This window comes from Balaenoptera ricei, chromosome 2, assembly GCF_028023285.1.
Source record: "Balaenoptera ricei isolate mBalRic1 chromosome 2, mBalRic1.hap2, whole genome shotgun sequence".
NCBI classification, from domain to species: Eukaryota; Metazoa; Chordata; class Mammalia; order Artiodactyla; family Balaenopteridae; genus Balaenoptera; species Balaenoptera ricei.
In genome coordinates, this window is record NC_082640.1 from 137859192 (window position 1) to 137877198 (window position 18007).

The 18007-nt window shown below is 35.8% G+C and overlaps 1 protein-coding gene across 2 annotated transcripts in view; it reads right to left on the minus strand.

Annotated features, from left to right (window-relative positions):
- Nucleotides 1-17499, minus strand: part of NEMF (nuclear export mediator factor) — a 54157-nt gene extending 36658 nt beyond the window's left edge. For both annotated transcript variants that reach the window (XM_059914179.1, XM_059914178.1), the window contains exons 1-8: nt 17367-17499; nt 16450-16518; nt 16231-16333; nt 13135-13260; nt 3728-3876; nt 2395-2462; nt 1332-1418; nt 33-106 (exon numbers count right to left, since the gene is read on the minus strand). In XM_059914179.1, the coding sequence (XP_059770162.1) occupies nt 33-106; nt 1332-1418; nt 2395-2462; nt 3728-3876; nt 13135-13260; nt 16231-16333; nt 16450-16518; nt 17367-17425 (735 nt within the window). In that variant the 5' untranslated portion in view covers nt 17426-17499. The remainder of the gene's footprint in view (nt 1-32; nt 107-1331; nt 1419-2394; nt 2463-3727; nt 3877-13134; nt 13261-16230; nt 16334-16449; nt 16519-17366) is intronic.
- Nucleotides 17500-18007: the final 508 nt, after the last annotated feature.

Sequence of the window (18007 nt, forward strand, 5' to 3'; positions counted from 1 at the left end):
CAACAATATACAATAAGTATATGTGGCGCCACCTTTCCACTGAAGTTGGATGTTGTTTTCATATACTCTTCTGCTTTCTGAAGACAAACAAGTACTTTTTCAATATCTAATAGGGGAATAAGAAAGGAAAAAAGAAGTGCCAATCAACTGTCCATAACTATTATTAAACATCTATGTAGAAAACAGAAAGTGCTTATGAAATAATACAAGTTGTTCAAGAAAATTAAATATAGTTATTTCATGTTTATAACCAGTTTATTAAATAAGAATACATTTTGGCCAGCTTGTTGTCCCAATAGCTTTTATTGAATCCATCTTTCCCCTCATGATATGAAAGCCACTTTGTTCATATGCTAAATTCCCATATATATTTGGGCTTGTTTCTGAATTCTTTATTCTGTGTATTCCTTCTCCCAAAACTTAACTTTTAATTACTATAGCTTCATAATACATTTTAATTTATGAAAAGATTATACTCCATCATTACTATTATTTTCCAGAGTTTTCCTGAACATTTTTGTATGCTTTTTATTGCACATATCAGATTCATTCAAAAAAGGAAGTGCAACAGCAAAAATAACAATACCACCTGTCGGCATTTCGAACGGGATTGCACTAAATTCATGTATTTCAGAAACTAAATCATTCACTTCAAACATTCAATTTGTATTTTTAAATGCACAAAAAAATTTTACATTTGTGCATTTGTGCATCATAAAAATGATCCCTAAACCTTAAAAAGTGATATAAATCCCAAAATATAAATATCAAGAATGATTTTTTTTCCATTTTACATGAGAATCTGCAGATAAAAATTTGTCAAAGACCAAAGCTTCCATTTTCCTTATATTTCCTCTAATTTTTTATTATCCTAATCTGGAAGTTAATTTAGGTTCCCTTAAGTAGTTACAAAAGCCTAATTCATTATAAAGTCACACCACAGCACTTACAGAATTAAAATGCATAAATAATGCTACTTCTAGAAGCCCCTCAGGTTCTGAGTCTGAAGGTGAATAATTCAACTCATTCAAGCCTTGTACCAGAGACTGTCTCAAGCGCAGTAACCCCTTCCAAAATTTAGGGGGAGGGAGGGAGAATATTCTAAAATCAGAAGGTAATAAGGTAGGTCAAGAGATTAAACTGCATGTTACTACGGATAAAGCGTCACATTAGAGTAGGAAGTCAGGAATACCATATGGATAGAACACTAACAGGTCAAATGTTTTTAAGTCTAGAACTACCCACTCACTTATTACTTTTTCCAGAAATAATTTTCATAGGTTTAAAAAAATGAAATAAAAATGGGCAAAACTTGTAGCATGCACACATACCTTTACTTTCAAATTTTTCATCCACTTTGACACTGCCAGAGAATCCATTTTCTATAAGACAGTGTTCAATGAGAGCTGGTCCACAGGCTATAAAAGCAGAGGATATTATTTGTAGTATTTTCCTATAAAATTTCACATTCAAAATACTAACGTATATCCCAATATAAATGATCTACTCAATAACAATAGCCAGTGAAAATAACAATTAGTTTATCTATTTTGAAATGTTATTAGAAATGACAGTTCAAGTATTTATAAAAATTTGAGACTACAATAAAATTGTAGAAGTCAGTGCAAAAGTTATAGGAATTTAATGGAATTTAGCCACGTATAAAAAGGATTATAAACCAGGAATGAAAGGTTGGTTTAGCATCCAAAAACTGGTTGATGTAATACATCATATTAACAGAATAAAGAAATAGAAAAATCCAAACTTACAAATTTTACACATGCTATACTGACAGATGCAAAGTTTTAAAGATAACTTTTTAAATGCATTCTAAACAGTAACTCCTGTAGTAATCAATGGTACCTGCCTTCTCATATGTCCTCCCCAGATTCCTTAGTATAGGGATAAGTGATGATTTTCTCAAGTGTAAAAGTTGATTAGATTATCTTTACCCTGGTTATCAGCAGCACCTGGCAGACCCTGGAAAGCCCTGAGACTCACCAATAAAAAACAAAAAGCAAAACAAAGAAAACCCAACCAAGCTAAGTGACTATTAAACCAAAAAGAAAGACACTGAAAAAAACAAAAAAACAAAAAAAAGATTTCTTAGAAAACTACAGCTGGCGCTCAAGTGCTAGATAACATAGTTTGTTTACATAACTGTATTGCTTTCAAATAAGATGTAACATAAAGGTCAAAGTTCATATGGTACAACAAATTTCTCTTTCCTTGAAAATAAACACTTATTTACTCAAAAGATCATTTTAAACTCCTTTCTACATTTATCAAGTTGTTCTAATTTTCTACTAGAACTAGATTTCAATGTGTTACATATATTTCTAAGAAACCATATTATCTTACAAACACTTCATTGCTCTATATAGGATTACTCACGAAGTAATGGGTTAAGAACTCTCTTCAGTAGTTCACCCTTAGGTGCACTGGCTATTATTTCAGTCAATCTGTGAAACAAAATTGACACACTCCTTACTATCTTATATTTAATAAACCCTACAGCCATATTCATATCCACAGTACTTTCATATGCATCAATTTGCCTGATCTTCAAAATACCCTAAAATATAAAAGGAGTTAGTTCACTTTATAGGTTAAAAAAAAAAAAAAAGGATCATAAAAGTAATTTATCTAAGTTTAGTAGGTTCCTGAACAGCAGACTGGGACTTGAAACCAAGTTTTCCAAGGAACATCAATACTTTTTCAACTAAGTCATACTGCTTATCGTCAGCATGCCCATATATGACATGAAAGACACATTTTTATGCAACAGTTAAATGTAGTTTGTGGAGACTGGTGATATATGGATTTTTTTAAAAAATTTTATTGTAGTTGATTCACAATGTTGTGTTAGTTTCAGGTGTACAGCAAAGTGAATCAGTTATACATATATCAATACATATATCCACTCTTTTTTTTTTAGATTCTTTTCCCATATAGGCCATTACAGAGTATTGAGTAGAGTTCCCTGTGCTATACAGCATGTTCTTACTAGTTATCTATTTTATATACAGTAGTGTGTATATGTCAATCCCAATCTCCCAAGTTATCCTTCCCTGGTGATATACCTTAACACCTGAAATGGCTTTACCTAATTAAACATTTAGAAAGAACTCAAGGATGCTGTGGGCCACAGTATTCCCCCCCAAATCAGCATCAACCTCACCTGCAAACTTGTTAGAAACGTAAATTCCTGGGATCTACACCAGATCTACTTAAAACCTGGTGGGGGCGGGGGGATCTATATTTTACCAAGCCCTCTAGGTGATTCTGATGCATTCTAAACTTTGAAAACCACTGCTGTAGCCTATTAGCAAAGCCTTCCAGCCAGAAGAGTACAGTTATAGTCAGCACCTTATCCCACCATACTCCTATTTTTTAACTAAACCAGAATTCCTATCTCCTTTTGCACTCTGCCAAGATATCCATTTGTCTTCTCACAGAACAGCTAATAAATTCCCCCACTTTACCAAGAAATCATAAACATCTGAAGTAACACCAAACTTAGATTAAAAAAACATACATTTGCTACTCCCAAATAAGGCTTAATTGCTTACATCTAAGCGCACACTTATGTAGTTCAAGCAGCCCAAATTTATTTTATGCAAGTAAACAAAATATTTTCTTATGTGACAGTTCTTTCATATTCTGACATATGATCTATTTTACTATGTAATACAATATGAAATGAGTTAATAGACAAACATGTTACCTTTCCAAGGTAAGCAAAGGTTCAGCAGCTCTAGCATGATCAACTGGATAGTGTTCACGAACAGCAAATTTAACATCATCTGACTCATCAGTTCGAAATCTTAGGATATTTAAAATTAGGTACTCATAATCTGTAAGAACAATGTTCCCCTGTAATAGAATAAAATATAATTTAATGCTTTTCCCAAATCATTCTTAAATCTTCTTAAAAATTGAGAAAGAAAATGTAGTCTCTTAAAAACCCAATCAAGGCTATAGAAATGAAGTTACAAACACAAAGCATTTGAGTTGCATCTAAACAGTGCTCCTTGCACTTGCCCAGCACAGACTATGAAATAAAATAAATCTAAACACCCCAAGTTTGAAACATAATGAAGGAATCTAGAGCAACTTCAAACTCAATTGTCTGGTGGTTCTGCGGAGGTCACTATTAGAAGCAGAATAATCAATTAACACCTTGATGACCACCAATTGAACTTAATGTTGCACTTGGTTGAGGCAAATCTACAAACACTGTGGCTTATTAAGAAAAACAACATATATTTCAGAAGCCAAACACAGAGCTATTTATACTTTCACCTGCAATTTGTCTTTGAATAGCAATTAGTTATACGGAAAAATCAATAAAGGTCGTTATACCCTTTGACCAGGAATTCCACACTTGGTTATGTGGCCTAGTGTAATAACTCAATAAAACCAAAAGCTACATGCTTAAACTGCACCTTATTTACAATAGAAAAAAACTGCAAACAGCCTAAATGTAAAAATTGGAGATATTGATAAATAAATTATACCAATATGACAAAATATTCAAAAGCTGTTAACTTAAGAAGACTACGTAGGATTTACCTAGTGGTGCAGTGGTTATCTGCCTGCCAATGCAGGGGACACAGGTTCGAGCCCTGGTCTGGGAAGATCCCACATGCCGTGAAGCAAGTAAGCCCACGTGCCACAACTACACAACTAGAGCCCGTGCGCCTAGAGCCTGTGCTCCGCAACAAGAGAAGCCACCAGAATTGAGAAGCCCACACACCGCAATGAAGAGTAGCCCCTGCTCGATGCAACTAGAGAAAGCCTGTGCGCAGCAACGAAGACCCAACACAACCAAAAATAAATAAATAAAATTGATTCTTTGAAAAAAGACTATGTAAAAAAAGTAGCAAGATGTTTAATAATGTTAAGTAAAAAATAGGAAGACAAAAAAATCCTCTATCCTGGGAAGTAGAAGGCAAATGTATCCTGGGAAGTGGAAGGCAAACACTAGGAAAAATTAAAATACTTATTAAAGAGTGAGGATTAAAAAGTCTTTTTAAAACTTAATATTGTTACATAATCTTTTCAATAAAAAACAGGGAAGAAACCTAATGAAAATAAAACTTCCCAAAAACACAAACTTCCAAATTTATTATAGACAGTGAAGGTTGTTGTATAATTAAAATACAAAGAAGAATCCATGAAAATAAATGGTCACAAATGCCTTAGCAAGTACTTAGAAGGTGGTCCCAGAAGACGGTGGGAACAGCCCCAATCTCATGAAGAATAACAGGTTGCAAGATAATGTTAACTAGATGGGGCCACCATTCACCTTGATCACAAATATACAGGCATACCTCGACATTATTGCAGGTTTGGTTCCAGACCACCGAAATAAAGCAAATATTGCAATAAAGCAAGTCACACGAATTTTTTGGTTTCCCAGTGCATATAAAAGTTATGTTTACACTATATTGTAATGTATAATAATATAATGTAAAATATAATATATAATAACACAATGTATAATATAGTGTATGAAGATAATAATATACTTTAAAAAACAAGGTACGTACCTTAATTTAAAAATACTTTATTGTTAAGAACTGCTAACCATCATCTGAGCTTTCAGTGAGTTGTTCGTAGTAACATTAAAGATCACTGATCACAGATAACCATAAAAATATAATAGTAATGAAAAAGTTTGAAATATTGTGAGAATTTAAAAAATGTGACAGAGACATAAAGTGAGCAAATGCTGTTGGAAAAATGGCACTGACAGCAAAAAATTACTTGATGCAGGACTGCCACAAACCTTCTATTTGTAAAAAATGCAGTATATGAGAAGCATAAAGCAAAGCTCAGTAAAATGAGGAATGCCTGTAGATAACCTGAAGTTACTAGGTGTTGAAAGAGTAGGACCTACTGCTAAAGGTTCTAACTTCAAAGAAATCATGCATTTAGAAATTTAAACATTTAACTTAAAGAACAGAAATGTTAACTGGAGAAGGAAAGTAAGAGACTTGGATAGAAGTCCATATAGTGTCTGATTGGTTCATAAAGGTGTGACTTGAAAAACAGACCTGGCCATAGGACCTGGCACATAGAACGTGCTCAATAAATGTTGAATCAAATTGTGCAGTTATCAAGAACATCTGGAAGATTCCAGTAAGGCAGTTACTTCCCTCAGAGGGCTTTCTTTAAACCAAGGTTTCCCAAAAGTATTCTGTTAAGAACCACTACTCCCATTAAAAAGAAAAAAATTCTGTGATCTAATAAGTTTTGGAAATTCTATGTAACATATCCTTCCCTAGGGGATGTACACATCACACGATCATATTAAAGGCACTGGTAAGTCCTAGAGTTAAAAAAGATTTTTTTACCTTATTTATTCTCAAGGTTCTTCAAATTTTTATGACTAGGGGAACCATTTTTCTAGGCTATTATCATATGGAAGTGGTGTCGAGGAACTTACTTGGGGAAATACTGCACTTGTCTCTGATGTACTCAATAATCCACTTTCTAATCTTACTTTCTCCAGAGTCTTTCTTACTGGAACCTTCTTTTCACAAATTAATAAACTGACTTTCTTAAGTGAGTCTGAATAGCAACAGCCTCTTTACCCAAGGTCTGATCAACTCTAGATAATCCATACATCAAAATTCCAGACATGAAGGCTAGAAGCTCAGACCCTGGTATAAAGAGAGGAGAGAGCAATCTTCAAGATCTACTGTAAGAATCAACCAAAATACTTCTCTTAAATACCACAGTGAGTACTGAAAATTCCCAAGCACATACTCTCATATATAAATCCTGAATATCTATTCCAAACTCATCATTAAGTGGACCTCTGGAACCTAGACAGTACACATGCCAATTGCACAGAGCCTTCAAAACAGAAAGACCCTAAATGCAAGGGGGTATCCTGGATTGAATCCTGGAACAGAAAAAAGAACATGAGTAGAAAAACTGGTGAAACCCAAATAAAGTCTGTAGTTTAATTAGCAGTAATGTGCCAATGTGAATTTCTCAGTTTTGACAAATGTACTATGGTTATATAAGATGTTAACATTAAGAGAAACTAAGTGAAGGGTATACAGGAATTTTCTTTATTATCTTTGCAACTTTTCTACAAATCTAGTATTACTATAAAATAAAAAAATTATTTAAATTTTTAAATGATAATAAAGACTTTTTTATTCTGTGGAAAGGAATTTTACATCATTAAGTGCTAAGTTTAAACTGAAAAAGGAAAAAACAAACAAAAGGAAAGGCCCATGTCTGATATATAACTTAAACTTCACAATGAGTTAAACCTAAGGCAGGCTGCAATTAGTTACATTCTAGAGATTTCTTCCCCCCCCAATGAAAAAAAACCTTCTCTTGTTTTATAATTGGGGTGAGCGGGAGTGGGGGAAAGGGATCATAAATAGGACACCAAACATAACAGTGGGTTACTTTGGGATGAGGAACTGGTTGGGCCAGAGGTGATAAGACCTTCAATTTTAATTCTACAAACTTTTCTATATACTGAGAATGTATTCGTGTACTACTTGTATAAACATTTTTAACTTAAATGGTAGTCTAGATAATTCTAACTATTGTCCTACTGAGAAAAAGAAAAACTAGACAAAATACAAAGCAAGTCTCTTAAGAAACAAAAAATGCAAACAGGCAGTAAACATTGATAGGATCAAAATCTAGCAGAGGAAAACTCAGAAAGCTGAGTTCCACACTTAGAGCTACTTCTTCCCTAGGATTATTTATCTAACAGTTAAGAATCAGCTGACAGGCTGGGAAGCTGAGCGTGAATTTTGATAGGCTCACAGGACAACTAAGGAGAATAAAAATTTGAGTTCAGGGTCCAAGTGAAAGGGATAGGGGCTGAAGGGATTTATCCCTGATAAGTTCAGCTATGAATACTGACCCGAAAAGGCTGCATCCCAGGAGAAGGAGTGAATTGGAAATTTTCCAGCTTTCCCACACCCAGCTCCTAATCAATTCAATTCTTGATTGGAGTAAGGTAATATGGGATTACTTGTGTCCTTAGCTACCTGTCTAAAGCAAATATCCTCCCTAAAGGAAGATAACATCATTCCAGGTCTCACGGTTTATGTATGACTTTTCCTACTCAATGCCTGGCACACAATAAAGTAACCAGGCATGGGAGGAGACAAGACAATGTAATTATAGTTAAAAGAACAACAGACTATAAAACAGACATCAGAGGCATCAGATAATAGAGCAATTACAAATGATTCCAAATGATTCTTGTCTGATAGCAATAAAATTAGTGAATTGGAAGATAGATCAAAAGAAAATATGACTGAATTTTCCCATACTGATGAAAAACACCAACTCACAGATTCTAGAAGCACTGTGAACCCTAGAAGGTAATTACAAAGGAAAATCAACTAGACATATCATAGCAAACTACTGAAAATCAAAGACAAAGAGAAAAAAATTTAAAGCACCCAGATAAAAAGGAGAGATTACCTTCAAAGGAGCAACAGTATGACTGACACTGGTTTCAACAGAAACAGTGGTCACTAGAAAACAATATACTATTTTTATAATTGCCAAAAAGTTATTCAACTAATTAATGAGAGAACTAGATGACAAAACTGGTTCTAAGAGAGATGAAGTAAATGGACTACTTAGAGTGGGTGAGAAAAGAATGATTGTGTAAGATTGCCAATTTAGGGCAATAAAACTGCAACCTCTGGGGATATCTTTTCTCTGGGCAGAGATAATTTGAATCTCTACTAGATGAAATTAATTTTCATTGCTATCAGGCAAGAATTATCTGCATTGCTATCAGTTTTCTACAAGTTAAAGTCCACCCTTAATGAGTTGTAAAAGAGCTTAATCAAGAGTAAATAGCAGGGTCTTCCCTGGTGGCACAGCGGTTAAGAATCCACCTGCCAATTCAGGGGATATGGATTCTATCCCTGGTCCGGGAAGATTCAACATGCCGTGGAGCAACTAAGCCTGCGCGCCACAACTACTGAGCCCGCGTGCCGCAACTACTGAAGCCCTCACGCCTAGAGCCCGCGCTCCGCAACAAGAGAAGCCACCGCAATGAGAAGCCCGCCCACCGCAAGGAACAGTAATCCCCGCTCGCCACAACTAGAGAAAAGCCCATGCGCAGCAATGAAGACCCAACGCAGCCAAAAAAAAAAATACACATCCCTAGAATCCCCAGGAGTGCCGGCTAGACAACACCTGGCAAGATGCTGAAATGACATTGTGTCCTTTTTGTCTCTTTTCAAATTTGGGGTAATTTTTAACAGTCTCCTCTCGTGATTACAACATCTCAAATTATTCTTGATTACACATATACACAGAAAAAGCTACTTTGTTTCTTGGACTGATTTATTTACACAAGTGCAGCAAGAAATGTTAAATAACATATATAAACCTCCTTGAACTATAGACAGCAAATCTAGAGCCACATGGTATCAAGCAGTTACTGAAGCCTTAATAATCACTGCTGCCTGAAGAATTCGTAAGAAATTTGGAATTATATCTTCAATAGGCTCTATTATTCCAGAGACTTAAAAATTACTATTTGCTTCTAACTCAAAGCTATGGAAACGAAAAAAAGAAAAGAAAAAATCACTACTGGTTTTGTCTGTGGTGCACCTATAAACGTAAGTAAATTCTTCTCTACGTGAAGTCACGCCAATCTACAAGAAGTGACTTTCCTTACTTCCTGCAGGCTAGGATCCTATATGCCACAGATAAGGTACAAGACTAGGTTCTCAGGAGGGCTTTGTGGACACTGGCTTTACATATGAAGTATAACCTTTTTTCCTTAATGGTGAGCTTTTCACACCTAACTGAATGAGATTTATTCTCAAATGTGACACTCTAGGTTTGACCTTGGCTACACAATCAATTTGCCTAATTGTAACCTGGTAAAAAGGACAAATTGTTATCGAACCTATGTAAATAGACACATTGTCTTGAGCAGTAAAACAATCTCAGTAAAAGGCAAGTGTTCCTAAATTCTAAGGGACCAAAGAGAGCAAACTACCACTTAAAGAATGTATCACTCCAACTAGCACTAGTATAGTTACTAAATTACAGGTCAGAAGGGCTTTATCATATAACTATCATAAAAATAATATCAACAACATTCTGAAAAAAATAACCACAATTACATTCTCCCCAGTTTATTCAGTCCTGTGTAATCAATTCTGATTGTCCTAGATCATAGGTTAACACTCTATTTTCATGAAGGCATCTGCTTCTAGACTAAAAAGAATCTTAAAAATCCTAACTTGGCATCCCTGATACAGTCTGGCATCTGTCCAAGCAATATTAGCTCAGACAATATGAGTCTATTATTTAAGAGCAGCGGTCAGCAAACTTTTCCCATAAAAGGCAAGATAATAAATATTTTAGGGTTTGTGGACCACATATGGTTTCTGTTGCATATTCTTCTTTCTTTTTAAAGAGCTCTTTTAAAATGTATTGTAAAAACCATTCTTAAACTCACAGGCTTTACAAAAAGGGGTCACAGGCTGTAGTTTATCAACTCCTATTTAAGACTATCTGGTATGTCCTTTTCACCAAGGTTCTGAGACTGCCTTCTTTGTTAAAGACCCGATTTACAATGACAAAATTATGGAGATGGAACAAATTAGTAGTTGTTAGGGTGCAGGGATGGGAGGAAGAGGGGTGGGTGTTACTACAAAGGGGTACCACAAGGAAGATCTCTGTGGTAATGGAAGAATTCTGTATCTTGAATGCAGTGGTGGTTACATGAATCTACAAACATGGTAAAATGCATTGAATTATATGCATACATTGTACCAATACTGATTTCCTGATTTTGTTATTGTAATATAATTATGTAACATGTAACAACTGAGGGGAACTTGGTGAAGGGTACACCAGACCTCTCTGTTCTATCTTTGCAACTTCCTGTGAATCTATAATCATTTCAAAACAAAAAAGGTTTTAAAAAGGTTATCATACTAATTTTTTTTTTAATTGACCACTACCTGAGACCACATACAAAAATCAATTCCAGGAGAGCAGCCGCTGCAGCTGTAGCTGCTGCTGCCTGCAGGGGACGGGGGCAGAAAGATGGGTAAAGGAATTAGTGGCAAAGAGAAGTGCATAGACAATTAAAGACAAGTGCAAGGATCAGCAGGTGGTCTCGCTGTCCCGGGCCCACATCCAGGTCAATAACTAATATAGGTATGTCCACTTTTGATAGTTCACTAAAGTGCACACTTATAATGTATGTGTCATATATCTAACAAAAACCTTAAAATGATTAAAAGCATGTGGTAAAAAACTGATAAGAAAAAAAAACCAAACAGCTCAATATTATTTTTTTTAAATCACACATTCTATTATTCGGGTCTCCCTTAATTATTTAACCAATCTCTTATTCAAAGAAATTTAGCTTTGAATAATGGAGTCGCTTGGAGTCTAGCTAGAGGTGAAAAATTCCACACATGAGGAACAACTAGGGACCAATTTCCACTTAAGAGCTGTGATAAGTCCAGCCCAAGTGACTCAAGCAAGAAATAAATGGGAACATTTAAGAGATGACAATCACAGAGAAATGGAGAAAAAGCAAAAAACAACAAACAATAAAAAAACAAAGACATTTAGCTTCCTTCCAAGTTTTAACTATTATAAACACTATAAAGACTATCCTTGATATGATCCTTCCTGAGCACTTGTCTCAAATGTTTCTTATGATAAATTGCTAAGAAGTGGAATTCCTGCGTCAAAGGTTATGCACATAAAACTTTAAAAATCATGTTATATACTGTCAAACAATCTTCCAAAAATAATGTTCTAACCTACCCTTGTTCCCGTACATCCTTTTTTTTTTTTTTTTAATTCTCTCTTTTTTTTTTTTTCTGGCCACACCACACAGCTTGCAGTATCTCAGTTCCCTGACCAAGGACTGAACCCAGGCCACGGCAGTGAAAGCCCAGAATCCTAACCACTAGGTCACCAGGGAACTCCCTGTACATTCTTGATAATACTGGTTATTGTCAAACTTTCCAATCATTTATATATTGACAGAGAAAGAAAAAAAGGGGAGGAAGAAAAATATCATTTTTATCTTTCAGTAATCTGTTAATTTATACAGTATTCATGCTTTCATAAGCCACTTGTATTATTCTTTTTTGAATTGTGTAATCAAGCACTTTATCCATTTTTCCACTTGAACGGTTTGTGAAAACTACGTATTAGGATTATGAGCATTTTATTTACAAGTTAAAATATTTTTCCCCAGTTTTTCATGTTTGATATATGTATCAATAGTTCATGGTGTTTTCTGCCTTACACAGTTAAATTGCCTTACACAGCTTTAAAAGTAAGCAGTCATATCTATCAATATTTGTTTTCACTGTTAAGCTTAAAAGTCTTTTTCATCCCAAATTCATACATCTTAATCCATATTTTCACCTAGTACTTCTATGGTTTCACTTTTTATATTTAAATTTGTGATGCAAATGGAATTTATTTTGCTGTAGGTAGCTCATGAAACATTTCCAAGATAGAACAGGTAACTACATGGAAGGATTAAGAGGCAAGAAGCAAGAATGGTGAGGCCATCAGTAGTCTTCCTCTTATGACTGATGACACTGAAAACATGGCAATGTCCCTGAGTCTCAACTGCAGTCTTATTTATGACAAAACTATCTGACAATTTGCTGGTTGTACCACTCTAGTCCTGAAATGTAAAGTAGTAGATAATTTCTTCAGTTCTCAGATCTTCATCTCCTACATTCAAGTGCTGTTTTATTATTGTTTTTGTTCTTTTTCTTTTTTTTTTTTCTGGCCATGCCACATGGCATACAGGATCTTAGTTCCCAGACCAGGGATTAAACCTGTGCCCCCTGCAGCGGAAGCACAGAGTCTTAACCACTGGACCGCCAGGGAAGTCCCTCAAAAATGCTATTTCAAATGGCTACAGTCTGCCTAAATTCTGGCCTCCAGATAAAAAGGAAGATTAATGGAAAATTACATTTTACTTGTGTTGCACTTTATTATCCTAGTGTATCAATGGCCTTTGAGAAGAAAAAAATGTTCCCTGCCCATGTTTGACAGCACTATTACATGAATAATTAACAATACAATGAATTCTCCTCACCCCATCCCTCAAATTTAACTTACCCTGTCATAGAGCTCAATGATTAAGTGATAAGCAGCTTCATCACTTCCAAATTGAAAATCTACAATTCTATCCACACCAAGCTGTTTTGCACTGACTAATCTCCGACTCCTCAAATGTTTTCGGCACTAGCAAGAAAGAGAAGAAAAAAGGCATTTATATAGTAAAAGTGAATTCCTAATCATTCGGTATTGGTTTATAATTAAGTTTCTTCTTTTCATTTCCATCAAGAATAACATCTTAAGACTAACAGATGAAACAGTATAGTCAAAATTAAAACTTACAGAATCATAATCAGAGGAAACACATTTTATTTCAGACAACTCTGACTGCTAACTCTGCAACAGTATTTTATATCCAATTTTTAAGTAGACAATAAAAGACCTATAGGGAAGTTTACATTGTTGCTTTATACCACTGCTAAATAAATCTGTTCTTATCCTGACGACCTCACACAAAGCTGTAACTTTTTTTTAAGCCTCTTCTTACTGAAATTTTTTAAGTATCCCAAATTTCCTTTCGTGTGTTTGTGTTCAAGATTAACTAGTGGTTTCCACTAATCTTTCACTTCAAATACAAATTCTGAACCAGGAGCTTATTGGAATTCTATAAATTAGTCCTCCAACTTACAACCAATTACCCTCTATTCCCACAAACTTTATTAATAAAACCCAAACAGAATTTTTCTGGTACTATCTCCAGGCTTTTGAACAACCTAGCTCAAATCCAAATGTAGTAACTCCTATCCTTTATCAAATCCCATTATTCTTATCCCTAGTCATAATGTTCTTGTTCTTATAAACAATTAAAATAAAATTAACATGTAAAACCCAAAGACAATTTACTTGGTAAATACCTACTGTTTTATATTACATGTACAAATATTTAAGTATGACATGGACCAAAAACAAGACTACTCTGTAGCTCCTAAAAAAAAGTTGTTACAATTGTTTCTAAATTTGAATTTGAAAGATCCCTTAGTCAAGACCAGAAAGAAAGAATGCTTTCTTTTCTTCAAGCCTCAAATCCAAAACAAATTTTACAGAGAATTTAACCTAAAACCATCTTTAAAAAAAATAAAGGAGAAGAAGAATATACAGGCTCATTCTTCGAATTAATGCCAATTCTTTCATAACTAAGAAGAGTTCTTCTCCAGATCTATAGTTCAAATTGACTAAAATTCTCATTTTATGTATTCAGGCACAATTATATACTCACATATATTCAGGCAGATGTAAGACTTTTCAACCTTCATAGAATAATCTCTCCCTCCTAAATTCAATAGTTCTCATTTAAAAGTGGCCTATATTAATTTTGAGTTAAACAGTGACCTACATTCAGGGCTGTCTTTAAATCTCCAGGTGAAAATCATAATCAATTCCCCCAGTAATATTTTGAGAAAAATAAAGTTAAAATGAAGATAAAAGGCATCCTTGAATGGAACAGAAGTCCACACCATGGAATGGTGAAAAAGGGAAAATTATCATGAGTATAGATGGACATATAATACATATGTAAAACTTGTTTTTTCTTTATTTCCCTACTAGCAGCTTGGTGAAAACAAGCTTCTGTCAGTGCCACAAAGCTACAGCTGCCATCCCCAAATGTGAGAATTAGGAACAATCACTGTGATTTACCACGTACTAAACATGACCCTGCCTGTAACATACAGCAGTAACAGCTCTTTTAGTTATTTATAAAGTACTTAACATTGTCTGCTCTATTGAAGAGAATTTTTATAAACATTTAGATTGACATGTACACCTAACTCATTAAATTCTAAGTTTTTTTTTTTTTTGAGTGTCTGATCTCCTATTGATGTAGCCTCGTTTGGGGATGTTTACACAGTCCCAGTATCATACATCTTATTATCTGTTATATCATATGTAAAACTGAAACAATATTTGTTTTTCATATCCAAGTTATTAAACAACTTAAATGAAGTATGCATTATTCTTTGAAAAGTACTATACAAATATAAAGTGTCATTATTATTAAGGACAATCCCCAAAATAGAACCATTTTGGGTTACTATTAAGTAAATTAAACTTTTAAGAATTTGATAACTTTGTGACAGGCCTTGTGATTTGGGAAACACTTACCTAACGTGTAATCCAAAACAGATTCTAAGTTGCTGGGGATAAGGATCTTCTCTGTAAAGCCTCTAATGAAATAACACAATGCCAAAACAAATAAATTTCTGAAGGAAAGTGAGGAGGAGAGGAAGAAGGAAATTAATACATATGGAGCCCTATTATGTGTCAGGCATTGTGTTAGGTGCTTTACATGTAACTTCAATTAATCCTCACCAAAAACCCCATGAGGGAGGCATTATCTACATTTCACATTTAAAAAAACAAGTTCCAAGAGGTTAAGTAAAATTTCCAGGTTATAAAATTATTCAGCAGCAAAACCATTAATTCAAAGTTAGGTATATCTGACTCTAATGTCTTTCCTCTGCATCATGAGCTTTTCAGTATATCTGTTGTGTCAATAAGCGAAAGAGTAATACATCCACAAATGCGGGATCTCAGTTTTAATAGTAAAAACAAAAAGAGAAGTGAAAAGTAAAAAGATATGGTTGGTAGCATACTAATGTCACTGAGTATTCCAACAAAATACAGATTGGTAGCTGAAAAGTGAGCTGTGGAAGACAAGGCTAGGGAAGGAGGGAGGAGGGCAGATTACAGAAAGCCAAGAATGCTGGGGTATAGGATATGGATTCAGCAATTAGAGAATCATAAAAGGTGGGATAACTAATGAAAATGATGCTTTAGAAAAATCAATGTTGGTCTAACACAGAATTGTTCTGCTAGTGAGAAGAGTAGTAGAGTTAAATGGCTATAGTGTCCAGCATTATAAAAGCCTGAACTAGAACGGTAACTGTGGGAACATAAAGATGTGGTGCACAAAGTGGCGTGAAGGGTAAAAGGGAGAAGTTAATAAACATCTCCTTTATTCATCCAGTATCTATCAACTACTCTATTTTATCTCTATCTTATTTATAACAAGTGAAGAAAAACCCGTTTATAATTTCAATTGTTAGTGACCAATCTCAGGGCCTTAAAATTTAGCTTCAAGTATAACTTAAAACTTACCTTCATAGCAAAACTAGACGGCATCATATTCTTAGGCCATTCAAATTCTGTCGTGTGAATTCGTATGCCAGATTCAAGTAAAAGTGTAGCTTTAAAGTCTGGTCTGTAGAAGAAAAAAGTCAAAAATTTTTTAGGGCAGCACTAACTCAGGTTAAAAAAAACAAACAAGCTCATATTTAATTATACAAAAGATAAAACAAGCCTATAAAATGCTCTTACTTTTGAAGACGAATAAGATACGTCTTATTATCCACATCGTAAACATTGTTTACTCTCATTCCTAGCAAGCTGCAAAGAGAAAGGAAACATGTAACAAATCATACTACCATTTGAAACATAGAACTTCACACAATTTAAAGCTGTAGGCGGAAATAGAGACGGCCAAAGGGGGGATCTTTGACTCTAAAGATACGGAGTCAACCAGTGCGCAGTCTGAAGGCCATCAGACATTGAGCCCAAACCTTGAGTTTAACTATTTAAAAACGAAAGTGGTCTATCAGCTCTAGGAACACTATACAATGCCTTGAGTCTTTTAAGTGATCCAATATACATTTTAGGAAATACAGTAAAATCTAACCCACTTAATTATAAAAGAAAATATGTAAACGAGGCCCGAGAAATATGACAAAGCTCACACAGCTGAATAATACAAAGCAGATTAGAATGCAGACCTCAGGCCAAATCTGCTACCTCCCGCTAAAAAGGCGATGCTGCCTTTCTTTGCGGTGAGGAGGAGCGTCTAACAAACCAAGCCTCTGGTCTGGAAACCTCTGAAGCAAATGACTACACTGGCGTCCTCCACCTGGCGTCTCGTCTTTTACTAAACGTTTGCTGCCAGACCCGGGCGACTCAGGCCCACAGGCCGAGAGCCCCGCCAAAGCCGGACGCAAGACCTGGCGAGACTAGCAGCCCACGAGAGCAGGGAGTGAGGCACGCGACCGCCGGGGTCCCCCCGGTATCCTGAGGGCCACGGAAAGATGTCACGCGCTCGCCCACTCAGGCCTAGCCAGGTCCACAGAAGAACAGGACCCGGGGGGACCCAGGGAAAACATAAGGCCGTTCTTGTTTCCACGGTGGGGCCATGGCCTCTGCCTCCTGCACCACCCGCACGAGCCTGGTCACCCGTCATACAGTACCGGGCATTCAGCTCCGCGAGTACCGCGCGGAGGTCAACGGTGCTAAAGCGGGTCTTCATGGCGAGGCTTCACGCTCTCTACCACTTTCCTCCACCGCCGGCCTGACTCAACGCCGCTACTCTTATGCGCAGGCGCACTTGGCGGATCTACGGCCGCGCAGAAGACCCAATATTCCTTGAAGCGAACTGCTTTGCGTCACTTTTGTGCAGTGTTCGGCTGTCAAGTCCGTCGTCAGCTCCCTTTTCGTTGTACCAAAACAATTCGAAATAGATCCAAACTATTCTCTTGAAACTGCATTCCTTCCTGGAAAGCTTATGGACTAGGCCGGTTACTTTGCTCCCTTGCGTTTCGGGACTTAAGCCAGCCTCCACAGTGACCCCTGCGGGTCATGACAATTTACGAGAAGCGCACTGGGAGGATTTCCCCAGATGGGGCTCTGTGTACAGGAGCAACGACCCCTTTCCCTGACGTGCACAGTGTTGCAATTTAACGAAGTGGACTATTTCATACACCCTACAGTTACCCTCAGTGATCAAGGCAAATCAACCCTCAAAAAGGAGTTCCTATTCTGATGTCTTGCTCTCGGAAGAGCATTTGTGGTGTATTGTGGGATTCTCATCCAATCTAGGTATTGGGATCCC